This window comes from Vollenhovia emeryi, unplaced genomic scaffold (genome assembly GCF_000949405.1).
Source record: "Vollenhovia emeryi isolate VEMERY1.0 unplaced genomic scaffold, V.emery_V1.0 DF939233.1, whole genome shotgun sequence".
Taxonomy (NCBI): Eukaryota; Metazoa; Arthropoda; class Insecta; order Hymenoptera; family Formicidae; genus Vollenhovia; species Vollenhovia emeryi.
The window spans coordinates 121145-133946 of record NW_011967133.1 but is presented as its reverse complement, the minus strand read 5'-3'; the positions used below and the strand labels follow the sequence as shown (position 1 = coordinate 133946).

At 44.2% G+C, this 12802-nt stretch overlaps 2 protein-coding genes across 2 annotated transcripts in view; one reads left to right on the top strand and one right to left on the bottom strand.

Moving 5' to 3' along the window:
* Positions 1–333: 333 nt before the first annotated feature.
* On the top strand, positions 334–2037 carry LOC105560310 (probable 39S ribosomal protein L24, mitochondrial). Its single transcript, XM_012009314.1, has 5 exons — positions 334–572; positions 924–1106; positions 1228–1430; positions 1521–1707; positions 1878–2037. Exons 1-5 carry the CDS (start codon positions 474–476, stop codon positions 1962–1964), a joined length of 759 nt encoding a protein of 252 aa, XP_011864704.1. The 5' UTR covers positions 334–473; the 3' UTR covers positions 1965–2037.
* A 3650-nt stretch (positions 2038–5687) lies between these two features.
* Positions 5688–12802, bottom strand: part of LOC105560309 — a 39237-nt gene continuing 32122 nt past the window's right edge. Inside the window, exons 7-11 of the mRNA XM_012009312.1 lie at positions 10160–10819; positions 8977–9944; positions 6263–8759; positions 6014–6169; positions 5688–5903 (exon numbers count right to left, since the gene is read on the bottom strand). Of these exons, the coding sequence (XP_011864702.1) occupies positions 5734–5903; positions 6014–6169; positions 6263–8759; positions 8977–9944; positions 10160–10819 (4451 nt within the window). The 3' untranslated portion in view covers positions 5688–5733. The remainder of the gene's footprint in view (positions 5904–6013; positions 6170–6262; positions 8760–8976; positions 9945–10159; positions 10820–12802) is intronic.

Below are 12802 nucleotides of genomic sequence, written 5' to 3'. Positions count from 1 at the left end.
GTCTGTAGCAGGCTTTAGTTTTTCGTACAAGAATCGTGAAAACATTTGTGCAATATACTATTTAACTTATTTAAAATTTAATTAAAAATCCACGAATTGACAGTTTTAGGACAGTTTAGGAGATGCTGGAGTGATTCTGCACTTTTGCCATCTTTTGCCACGTAACAATCAAAAATTTTCAAAAATTTCCTTATGCATATGTTTATGTGTTATACAAATTTGTTTTTTTACCTTTTGTCAGCGTCCGTAAGTTTTGGCTACGTAGTTCATGTCCACGTTTTCAATGTCCACAGAGGGCGTGATGCGTTCGGGGATCACGTAAAATCGGTCCGTGGCAGCTCTCAAGCCTCTCTCTTCTATGAGTGTCAACATAACCAGGACGGGAGAGTGCACGTTTTGCACGGTATTTTACAAGTAAAAACGCGAGATCGTCATCGAGGATAAAAGTAATTTTGCAGTGCGAGGGAGCAGACATGAGATTGACGTTGAGCCTGCTAAGACAACGCGTGGGAGAATGGTCGAAAAAATATGCGAATCTACCGGACAGTTACATAAATCGAGCTATGGCACAGGTTTGTCAAGTTGCTTTAGGCCCGGTTTCACCAAACGTAGCTTAACTTTGATCTTAGTTTAATTCGCGTTTGTCTCTTTCTAAAGTAACATTTGGAAAGAGATAGAGAACGAATTAAACTAAGCTAAAGTTAAGCGACGTTGGTGAAACCAGACCTTAGTCTGCACAATTTAAAAAACAATGTCTATGTTGTACTCGTGATGTTTAACAATGTCATGAATCAACTTAATCGGCGATTAATTTAACGCTAATAGAATCGCTTGAGGCCAAATTGTGCAAGGTCTTAACGGCATCCTGCAGACAGTTCTCTATCCTGTTTGTGAATTTTTATATTATCATTTATTGTAACAAGGTTTATTGGAGGACACCTCGCAGGCCGAATTATTTGCCACGCACATCCGAAAGAAAACGGTTTCGCTTCTCCATACATCGTCCATGGACTAATCAGTTTCAACGTGACAATGCACCTGGTCTACATCCAAAATTTGTTCACGTGGAACCTATCAAGAATTGGACCTTCTTCCGGGGTGATAGGGTGTGTTATTTTACTGGCAAAAGTTTCTACGAGAAGTAAAGAGAAAAGAGACGACAGTAATATTATTTCAGTATACAATTATTACAACGTTATTCGTACAGTGTTACATTTTTCTGTCCAGGTAGAGGTTTTAGTAGGGAAAGATAAAGGGAAGCAAGGAATCGTAAAAGAGATTTATCAAGAGAGGAATTGGGTAATTGTCGAAGGACTTAATACAAAGCTGAAATGCACTATGAAGAGTAAAACCTTTCCTGGAGTGTACATGCTGATAGAACAGCCGCTTTTGGTGACGTCGCAGGTGCAGTTGGTTGACCCTTCGGATAGGTCGGTGTCTATTTGAAAAATTTATCTTGCGAAGATGAGAGTATGTAGTACCGATGCTTCCACGGCACCATACAAATTGACTCGTTGCAGGCAGGGGACACCAATAGAGTGGCGATACACTGAGGATGGCAGGCCTATACGTGTATCCGTGAGAACTGGTAGAATAATTCCCATTCCTGTCGTGTCTGAAGAGACGCAGGATTACAAACTGCCTCGGTTGTATCTGGAGCGCGCAAAGGATACGACTCAATCTGAAGTAGAAAAAATAACTTATGAGGTGTGCATTAAATACCTGGAATACACCCGCATTTCTTTTTGTAGGGCTCGTTACAGTAAAAAGTTGAAGATGACAATAATATAAGTTTTATTGTAACGTTTAGAGTAACACAAATTTTGCATAGAAATGTTTGAAATAGAAAATTAAACGCACCCTTTTTTTTATTACAGCCAGCATTGAAAACCTTCGAGATGGATATCATGGAACAAATGGAGATTAAAGAGGATCGTATTCCAAAGAAATTTTATTGGTATTAATCAATATTATATACAATTCTCGCTGTTATTAATGTACAGCTATAATATTTAATAAATATATTAAGCGAACAAAGGGATGGGAACATATTTCTTTTTTAGTATATAACTCGACAAACTTCTCGTTTTTTTTAATGACAGAAATGCGCGGAAATTGAATTCTCTGATACGATTCATCTTAATTTAATAATTGTAATTTTCCTCTTTTATATTGCAATTGTCTTTATCTTTAACGAAAGCTATATTATCAAGTGTCCCTGTTTGCAACGCTTTGTATAGAAGATACGCAATAAAACGAGCATTTATAACATTAAACAATAAAAAAACGAACAATTCAGTGCTTTATATATATAACGAATTTACATTGAATTAAAATACGTAATAATATTGATTAGTATCTCGATCAATAGTTGCTTGTTTTATGCTAAATCGTGTCATTCACACATATCACAGCACAAAATTTTAATAAATGCAAATCCCGAAACGCTTCGTATTACATTTAAATATATTCCGATATAATCTTTTATATTAATAATCTGTTATGTATGACACTTTTCCCATAACTCGGCGCATTCGTAATTCCAATTGAGATTGAGCTAACGATCGATCGGTCCGCGTTTCTATGCCGTGGGAAAAAATTCATGGCCATACGGACACAAGACGAGATGGTATTTCGAGGATTGAAATATCAGAGGCCAGTTTCGATTTGATACATTCAAACGTCCTAATTCTCACAATTCAAATCTAATAGAGCGGGTTGACGAAACGTCAATTAAGCCTAATATTACATTTGTCGTACGACAAATTTTTCAAACGTGTTGACTGCCGAACAGTAAAATTCTCTATTTAGCAGCTGATCAACACGCTTGGAAAAATTTATCCTACGACAATTGTAATATTAGCCCAAGGAGCCTATTCTGTAAACGTTAACATCATTAAGCGCTTTGCGCAGACGCGATACGCTAAAGAAAAGCTGCGCAAAGCGCATAGCGGCAACGTTAACGTTTACAGAATAGACACGGTTTCACCAAACGTCACCTAACTTTAAGCCTAGCTTAATTCGTTCTTCGTCTCTTTCCAACTGTTACTTTAGAAAGAGACGAAGAACAAATTGAGCTAAGCTTAAAGTTAAACAACGTTGGTGAAAGCGGGCCTTAGGATCGATCGTTTATCTATGGGCGCACTTCACGCCGGACGCCGGACGCCGGCGCCAATTACCCTGGCGCCGGCCAGTTGGAGAAACAAAGCTACCGTACGGATTGAGCGCGCGTTTTACACGGAGATGCTGTTCCGCGGGTGGTCCGCCGTTGTCCTGGGTTTCCCTGGCGCTTCCGGATGCCGTTCGCCGAGCTCGGTGAGTCGCACCTTATCCCGCTGCGTTCTTAATAAGGACACAACAAGCGAACGCCGATCGGAAGGCGAAGCGCGCGGCGACGAGAAGCCGGGACGTTTCGCCGCTCGCGCGTTCGCCATCTTGCCTCCCCCTCGGGGGTCCCCGCGAGAGATCTCTCGTCTGAAATCACTCACGCTCCGTCCCGTTATATCCTTATTACGATATCCTGCAAAACGATAACTGCTCTCGCGCAGAGCGTCGCGATATAATCTCCCGCTGATAGCGTCAAGACGCACGCGCGCGAGCGCGGCATTCTACTCGCGTACGCGATGTCTCCGAGTGATAATAAGCATATTAAGCTGGGTGTACATCTACGGAACGAGCAGCGAATACGAATGTTTGCTGTTTCATTCGACAGACGTGTACGCCGAAGCAAATGCGAACAAAACGTTCGATTCCCTCGTGAGGCGGTGCATCAAAGATAAAAGCTGCGTTCCGACATTTACTGCCAGTCCTGAAAATGTCTAGTATTACGTGACGTAAGCTATATAGATTTTCAGCACTGGCAGCGAACGCCGCAACCAAACGGAACGAACGCCTTCGGGACGCGAACGCGCATCTTCGTTCGTAGATGTAGTCCCAGTTTTATATGCCGCTGCACCGGCTTCCTCGGGTAGCTATTGAAAGGAAGTCGCGCAGAATTAGCGCGACGCGGTTGGCGCCTTCTTCATGCCGCGAATTTAAAATTGTTGGTTATTGCGGACAGCCGCGAGACGACGTCGAAGTAGCTTCCTCTTTTTCTAAAGCTTCTCAAGTAGGAACTTGGACAACCTTTTATTCGTCGTATGCCTAAATATGAAGGAATTGATAATTTATTGATTAGGATTTATTATATAGTGTTGAATGAAATTTGATTTTGATTGAATAAAATTGGTTTTTTTTATGAATCAAGTGCGTCAGTTTAGCAATATTTAAATGTTTTTGAAAAGCGCACCACTGTTAGCTTGAAAATAATTGAAATTTCCACTTGAGAAACTGTAGACTTTAGCACGAAACTATTCCGCGCCTGATTTTATCGCAACTTCGATCCCCGATTGAGATAATTAGCGATTAGTCTTCTAAAGCGGCGCTACTTTATGAACGTGAATGAAACAGTCGGGTTTTCTTGTTTAATGCACGGAGAGAAAAATTGGATTAGAGATAACGATTTATATATTTGCAATGTTACCGCCAGTTGAGAATTAATCGCTAATTAAGTTAATTAAAGTTTAATCGAAGTCGTATTAAAAGTTAGAAAACTGAAACGATCTCTCGCGTTACTTTCTCCCACGTTGCTATACAACGCATCAATTCTGACCACACAGTTTCGTATGAAAATGTACTATCGTTCGTACCTTAACGTAACAGGAACCACTATAGTAAGGCGACGGGGTGGCTACGGTAAAATCGATTAGAAAATAGAAATAGGCGATCTACAGTCAGGCTCATATTATAACTATCTACTCAGCTACTTTGCTTGTTGCAAATTCTTAGTTCAAACTATTACTGCACGGCCGGCACTATGGAATTAATGTCGTACGAGCGATTCGTATCAAGGACGCATCGCCTTAATTAAATGATTAATTGACACGCCTATCTATACTTCGCTCCAGTGACATTGCGATTCGCTTGCGTATGGCATACATCGAAATTCCCACATACACCTCGTTGTCAAAACACATATGCTATTATTAAGACGCTACATCGCTGCTTCTCGTTCGAGTTCGCAGAGCGAAGATATTACTCCAAATATTGCTTAATCATTGCCTGTTGATTACGACTATTGCACTTTGCACTGTCAATTTTAATTGGAAAGCTGCAGCTGTTAAGTCTTTTCGCGATACTGATTCTATTGCGATGAAAAAAAAATACCGAGACCATTAGATTGTAATGCTCTCTAATGGCCGCTAATTTGCACATATTCGAAAAGCACATTCACTGCACCATTTTACTCTTTTCACGCACAAGATCTACGAAAGGCAAACTAAATGAGCAAGTCGCACAGACTTGCCACTTTTTCTTATTTCTCTTCTTTTTTTGGTTAATTAAATTGTCCGTTGAATTTATAATAGATGGCTATGCAATTATAAGAACGGTGAATAGCTATTGGTTGATATAGAAATAGATCCTAGAAAATAGATAATTGCTTTTCATTAAGAGCGAGATTGAGCGTTTGATTTTGACTAAACAGCGACATCGTTTGAATTTACAAGCACGACAGAAAAAGCCTCTCGCGTAGAATATCGATTGGTATTTAAAATCTCTCGAACAAAACAAATGAATAACATACCTTATTAATAATGTATACGTAACAAATATCGATCGAAAACTTATCCAGTCGCTCGCTTGGCACATTTCTCTACGTTCCGTTTGCATCGTGCGATCGGGATTTCGTACTCTTCACGAGGATTTGGTGGCAGGATGCCTGACTAGCAGATTCACTTCGCCGTCGTGGAGCTTCTTCATGAAAGACCACGCTTCTATCCTCGACATTCGCGTTACGTCGTTACCGTTTACCTCGAGCAATTGGTCCCCGGCTTTCAAGGCACCCGTTTTCTCGGCAGCACCTCCTGTCGTAAAAGACAAAGCTGAGACAAGGCGTAAATATTATCTCACGTTTATCATTTCAACGTAAGGATCGTTGGAATGACATGTGAGCATCGTCCGCTAGAAAATTTACCGGTGAAAATCTTCTTGATGATTAGAGGTTTATCCCCGAGGGGACTATCCCTGCCGCCCTCCAGGCTAAATCCCAGTCCGGCTCCGTCCTTGTAAACCGCCACGGTCGACGGTGGCCCCCACGCCGTGTTCTCCACGTTTCCATTCGTCTCTAACCCTGTGCGATCCGAGGCCTCTTATTTACACCGATTCCGTTATCGTCAAAACGGATCGTGAGAATTCTCACGCGAGAAACGCATATTTGTTTTACCTTCGACGATGGTTTCGACACTCGCGGTTCGCGACCTCAGCTTACAGCCCTCCTCCATCCTGACCCTCGACACGACCAACACGACCTCCGATCTCGGCTGCTTCAGCACCGCCATGCTCTCCCTGTGCGTGAGACCTCGCGTGCTCCGACCGTTTATGCTGAGAATCCTATCGCCCCTCTGCACCCGGCCGTCTTTGTCCGCGATGGAGTGTGTCAGCACTCGGTGAACCGTGATCTCCTTCACCTCGCAGTCCGCGCCGCCGGCCAAAGTGATGCCGACGCTGCCGGTCGGGTTCTCCTTGTGGAGTAGAACGACTATGACGTCGTGCGCGCCACGTGCCTCCTCCAAGCTCGCCTCCTCGACGAGCTGCGCCAGTTCCTGTTGCGAGATCAGGCTGGTGCTGCTGGCCAGCGAACTGATGCTGCCGAATTGCTCGCCGTAGCACCTGTCGGCGGTGTCCATTTCCGTACCGATGTTCTCGTCCACGCTGCTGTCCAGACTTGGAAAACGATTGTGAGTACCGCTGGCGGTCTGTTGCAGCTGGCTGTGTACGGGATTCGTGTCGATCTTCTCCAGGGCTTTCTTCATATCCGTCACGCTGGCGCTGCGTCGATTCAGGCCACGGCACGTCGGAATCTTCGACGCCGGTGCGCTTTTCATTCTTTCGACGCTCTCCGACATTTCGTCACCGCTGTCCACAGTTTTGACTCTCCCTAAAGTTGGTATTTTTGAGACGAAGGGTTTGTCTTCCGTCCAGGACTCGTTCGAAGTAGTGGAGCCTCTTCTACCGTATCGACTTTCTTTGGAGTTTTCGTAAACAGGCTTCACCGGCGAGCTTGTTATCGCACCGTTTTTCTCCATTTTCGACTCTGTATTTGGCGCGCGGGTTAACTTGAGGTCCGGCTTAGCGCCAAGTATATCCTCCAGGCTCATCTGGCTCTTCGACCTGCCGAAAGTCCCTTCGTCGACATGTATGGCTGATCTGGAGCGGCTCTTCGTCGTTAGGATGGTCAAGAGATCGTTTTGCTCTTCCACACTTTTTCTGGGAGTCGCTCTACTTTGTGGTTTCGACGCCTCCATCGCGGTCACCTTCGTATCGCTTACCGTGATTCTGCCCTTTGAAGACAAATCGTCGTTGGATTCTGCAATCACGGGCTCGTTAAACATGGACCCGCGATTGTTTCTCGTTTCCAAGTTTTGCGTCGCAACGGGTGGGCTTTTCGACTTTTCTTCCATCGATCGCGACAGGGTCTTCACCTCCGCTCGAACCCACATTTTCAGATCGTTCGATGGCTCCAACATTTCGGACTTAGGCGGTCTAATAGCCGGCGGCGGGAAACTCATTTTAGGCGGCAGTTTAGGCTTCTCCGTCCTCTTCGAGAACGAGCTTTTATCCTCCGCAAAGGGGTCCGCGACTTCTATGTAGGCAATCTTGATCTCTTGTTTGCTCGCGGAATTGTTTACGGTATTATTGCTCATCGGATGAATAACGCCGCCGTTCTCGATGACACCTTTCGCAGCATCTTCGTCGTCCGAGAACTTTCGCTGGATCAGCGGCGACCCGTTCAGATCCCTGCCACTTCGGCATCTGGCACTCGCTAGGATATTCTTCCGATTTATCGCCTCCACGCTTTGCGGCTTCAGTACCCTTCGGGATAAGGACTCGGCACTCGCCTGAGATCCGGATGTGAGCGTCGAGGACGTGCTGCAATTTGTATCGGTGCTGTTCGATCGCCTCAGTTGTCTCTGAGGGATCTGCGAGCCCCTCGACACAAGCTCGTTCGGCTGTGGCGAGCGCGGATTCGAGCCGCTGCTGCTGGAAGACGATCTCTCGGCCAGGTACGTTCGTTCACCGAGGACACCTATCCTGGGGGCAAATTGATCTTTGTCGGATGCAACAATCGGATCTCTGATATCCCGTGCGACTGAGATTCTACTCAAATTGTCCGCGATCAAAGGTCGACGTTGGCAGTTTAATTCCGTGGAGACGTAAGATCTCTCCGACGAAATGGTGGATCTTTCCGATGGTACCGGAGACATCGGCGGACTGAAGCCGCGCGATATACTGCTCTGGGAGCTGCTCACAGCCGAATCATTATCAGAGTCGTCGTAATCTAAGCGTGCCTTCCTCTGCATCGTCCTCGGCCGCGTACGCGAACCATCCGGCGAGCTGGTCGTCGAAGCGAACTCGAAGCTGTAATCGCTTCTCGTCGGGCTGCAAATACTTTCCAGGCTTTTCGGCGGCTCCGAAAACGTGGACATCGCCGGTGATTGAGAGCTCTTGATCGGACTGCTGCCGTTTATCGCGGAGCTTGTCACTGAAGTACCGTAAACCGTGAGAGACTTTCTCTTGAAAGCCGGGGAGTACTTGGAGTGTATCTGTGGCGCCGGCATCTTGAAGGACGTTGTCGCTTTCAAGGGCTGACTCGCCGTGCTGACATTGCTGGCTAAGGAACTCTGAGACCCCCATTTGTCTTGAATGTTTGCCTTTGGTATCTGGAAAAGAAGACGTATGTTTAACGAGGCATTATTTTTCATATTTCTGCGTGCTTGAAACGGAGAGATGTTGGACAGTGTTCGTAAAAATGGATTTCTACAAATAACAGCTGATAAATTTTGCAAAAGTTACATCACGAAATATAAACGTTAAGAGCAAGGAATTGCACAGGGTTTGGAATAAAAATGGAAGATTACAGTACGTTTAAAATCTCACCTGATGCAACAATATCGAATCCCGCGATTTGATTTCCGGTAGATCGACGATAGGTTGGTCGATCGGTACGGTATCTTTTTCCGGTATGACCAGCCCACGTAGCTTCGATATCGATCTTCGTCTCTGCTCAATCAGCTGATTCAAGCTGTTTCTTCTCGCATCTTCTCCGGGTCGTTTAAACGTGGACGCCAAGGAATTCGTCCTTGAGATTTGTGAGTTACCGATGGAATCGCTTGCCAGAGAATCTCGATTTTGCGTGAAGGGTGTCGGGCCTGAGAAACTGGTAGCTCGCGTTAACGAAGGCGTGCTCGTTGTCTTGACCGAGTTGCTAGAACTGTTACAAGAACCCACAGCTTTACTGACACTTGAATACACGGCATTCTGCAAATTGCCGTTTTCGGCGGCGCTCGCGCCATAATTTTTCGTCGTTGTATTTAAAAAGTTCTGCTTGTCATACGAGGACGGACTGGACAGCGATGTAGTTTTCGGCGGAACGATCGGTAGCGTCTTTGGAACCCGCGCAGTTTGCGTAGTTGAACTCGACAGAGCAGGTTGAACAGTCTGTGGCAAACTAGGCGGTCTCTGGTTATATTTCTTCGCGGAATCATGCCCTGTCATAGCTTTCGCCGAATCGGTGAGGTCGAAGGAACTCTGTGTCCTGTCGGCAAAGAAGGACGGCCGGTCCTTCTGTCCGTTGCTCTTGTCATCGCAGCACACATCTTCGGAGGACTTGTACTTGGAGAGGCGTTTGCTGTTGTTCGTGGCTGCTGCCGCTGTCACGGTATTGGGAAATAGGGGCGCGTCAAGGCTGCTCTGCGACGAAAACATGGCGATTTTGTCGCGAACAGATCGCTCGGACTTGTCGTCTTGTCTCCAGAGATCGCCGTTCAAGGAAAACTTTCTCTGCGGCGACTCTATTGTAGGAACGTTTCTCGCGTGCAAAACTGTTTGCTCGATTTTCGGCGGACCTGCGAATTACAAAAAGCACGAAAGCGTAAGAAACGAAGATGACAATAAAAATAAGTAAAAATGCGATGTGTTTGAGATGATTTGAAGGCGAAATCAATCTTCGCGGAAATATTGAATTTAATAATTTAATAATATATTTTCGGTGTGTGTCAACATTGCTTCTCGGAGGAAAAGGAGGAGAGGATTAATCCGAAGCTAGGTATGTAATGAGCACCTGTCAATGGCAGAGGCGGCGGGATTTCAACAGGCGTGTCCTTTTCCACGTGGCTTGGCACTTGTTCGATCGTCGTCACGTCCTTGTGGTAATATCCGGCGATCTCCATTTTCTTCTCGCTTATCATTAAGTTGCTGTTAGTCGTCTGACAAGAGTAAAGGGAATTTGCCGCGCCGATGGAAGCGTTTTTCTTGGCGATATCTTCCGAGGTATGATAAGGTGATTTTTTCTCTTCGTTAGCGACCTCGGTGGACTTGACGTCTTGACATACATTATCCACACTGGCCGACGTAGCCTTGCCCATCTCGGACCGGACGCTCTCCATGTTTGCCAAAGCGACTTTGTTTAGATCCTGCCTCACGTTTTCAGTGTCTGCGAACGTCATCTTACTATCGGGTAGAATAATGCTCCTCGAACCGACAACGTTGCTGTCGTTCGCGAGCATTTTAAGAGTAGTCTCGCCAGCACGGAACGACTCGTTCTCGTTGCACAATCCTCCGCCATTCGTGGTTATCGTCGCTGTCCTTGTCGCGGCGATATATCTGTACGGTGGCTGGTTGCCACTGTTGCTGAATTCTTGGTATGCTGCTGGAAATTCGTCCCCGTCCGGGGGCAGGCGCTGGCCGCCTCCGCAGTTTTCCATCTTACCATTTACCGTGTCTGCAACAGCATTTTTCAATACATTCTCGATATCGATATGAAAATTGCAGTATTTAGAATGTACCGTGGCGACTGAAATATTTTTACGTTTATTCAAGCTATGTGGAATTTGTAGATGTAACATTTCGATGATAAAAGTTTAAGTGCCCGTAATAAAACATAGTACGATTTCGTTATGTAATTTCTTCCTGAATGCGATGTAATAAAAGATAACAGAAATGTATATATGTAATTGCTGTTCCCATTACGTTTTAACAACCTATCGTTTGTATAAGAGTATCCGTTTCATTTTCTGATAAGCTAGCAATTGAAGGTAGAATTCACGTTGGTGGAATTTCAACAGCGCTATCCCCGTTGTTCAGTTCGCGCGAGTTCTCGTAAGAGATTCGGAAATGGTTTACTCTTTGTACGGCCTTTTTCAAGTCACACATTTATGTAAAAAGTCAGTCCATTAAGAGTTCTTCTGTACACATTGTACAATTCTCCCGCTTTAAGGTAATATATACTATTATGTTGTGAGAGTCCTCTCGGAAAGGAAGTGCATCGGTAAAAATATTTGCACCATTAATAGCGACCTAGCAAACCGCTCTCGGGTGACTCATCGCGCATATATCAACTCGTTATACATCGCGGTTTTAAAAAATGACATCATCTCTTCAATTTTCCATGATCTTCGTTTGACGAATCGACCAAGCACAATTTTGCAATTCTTCACATTTGTCAGTGAATTCAATATATCCTCGAAAGAAAGCTCAGTCTCTATTAAAGCTTTGCATTTATTCATAAAATGCGAATTTTCAAGAAAAAAATTTCTCTTATTAATCTCGTCATTTATCGAACTTTTGTTTTGCTCCAACCGTCATGTTTTATCCCGAATATTTTATTCTAATTTTTTAATTTTATTTCTAAATTTGTAATTTTACATACCCAATCTTTACTCCGAATTTCTTGTCGCCAAATACGAAAACGTATATTATTTGGCTTACACAAATTTGCATGACCTCAAGGACTTCCACATTCTAAAGCCTATACTGATAAAACATTTGCGTATACGTTATCTAGTCTAAGCAGGAATATTTAAATCAAGTTACCGTGCATGACTCTTCGTCATGGATATCGAAATGTCGAATTTTATTTCGAACTTTCTTTATGTATCTGCGTTGAAATATGCATGCGTGAAAGAATATTCAACGGCGCATAAATTGCAAATCATCGGTGCATAGGCTGTCGCATTGCCGAACGCTTACGTATACGCCGTCATACCGCGAAACTCTGACTAACTTTAATTCACGGTTAATAAAGCGTGCCGCGCTAACTGCTGATTAACATTCCTGGCGTAGTGCAGTACGACGTAACTAATCGCCGATCGTATGCATGTGCAACAGATGCGACTTTCGCGCTGCTTGATGGTTTTCGATGCACAGCCAGACGATCGTACCATATTTGTACCGGTATCAGGGGACACCGCGCGTGTCATCGTGTGCGTAAATGCACACGAGCATGCGTGAATTTCGTACGTGTGTGTATGCACGAGTTTATCACGAATCCACTTGCTATCCATTCTGTACGATTGGAAAATTTATTTTTGATAATTAGTTACGAGAACCCGACATCTGCACGCAGTATTCAGTAATAGAAATGCAAACGCATGACAATAAATATAATATGTGCAAATCAAGAGAGGAATATTTCCTTGAAATAAAACTTGCTTCTTGTGCTGTCTCAAAGTGCTAGAATAGTAGAAAATCATCGCAAGTGTCGGTCGTACCGTGTTCCCATCTGCGTTTGGCAAATATTTGATTACGAATTTGTGGCGAAGTTATAATTATCGTATCATTATCGGTTAGCAATCGGTTAAAGAAATTGTTACAAGTAAATTGAGATCTTATCTGTTATTCCTTAAATTAGCGTCATTTTACAGTAGGCTATTGCGAGAGTCTGCGAGACTGAAAGACAAATATATGAAAGCTCGAGGCTGCACAC

Coding starts and splice junctions, on each gene's coding strand:
- LOC105560310 (XM_012009314.1), top strand. CDS start 474: ATGAGATTGACGTTGAGCCTGCTAAGACAACGCGTGGGAGAATGGTCG. Junction 573..923: donor TAAATCGAGCTATGGCACAG/GTTTGTCAAGTT, acceptor TATTGTAACAAG/GTTTATTGGAGGACACCTCG. Junction 1,708..1,877: donor TAGAAAAAATAACTTATGAG/GTGTGCATTAAA, acceptor TTTTTATTACAG/CCAGCATTGAAAACCTTCGA.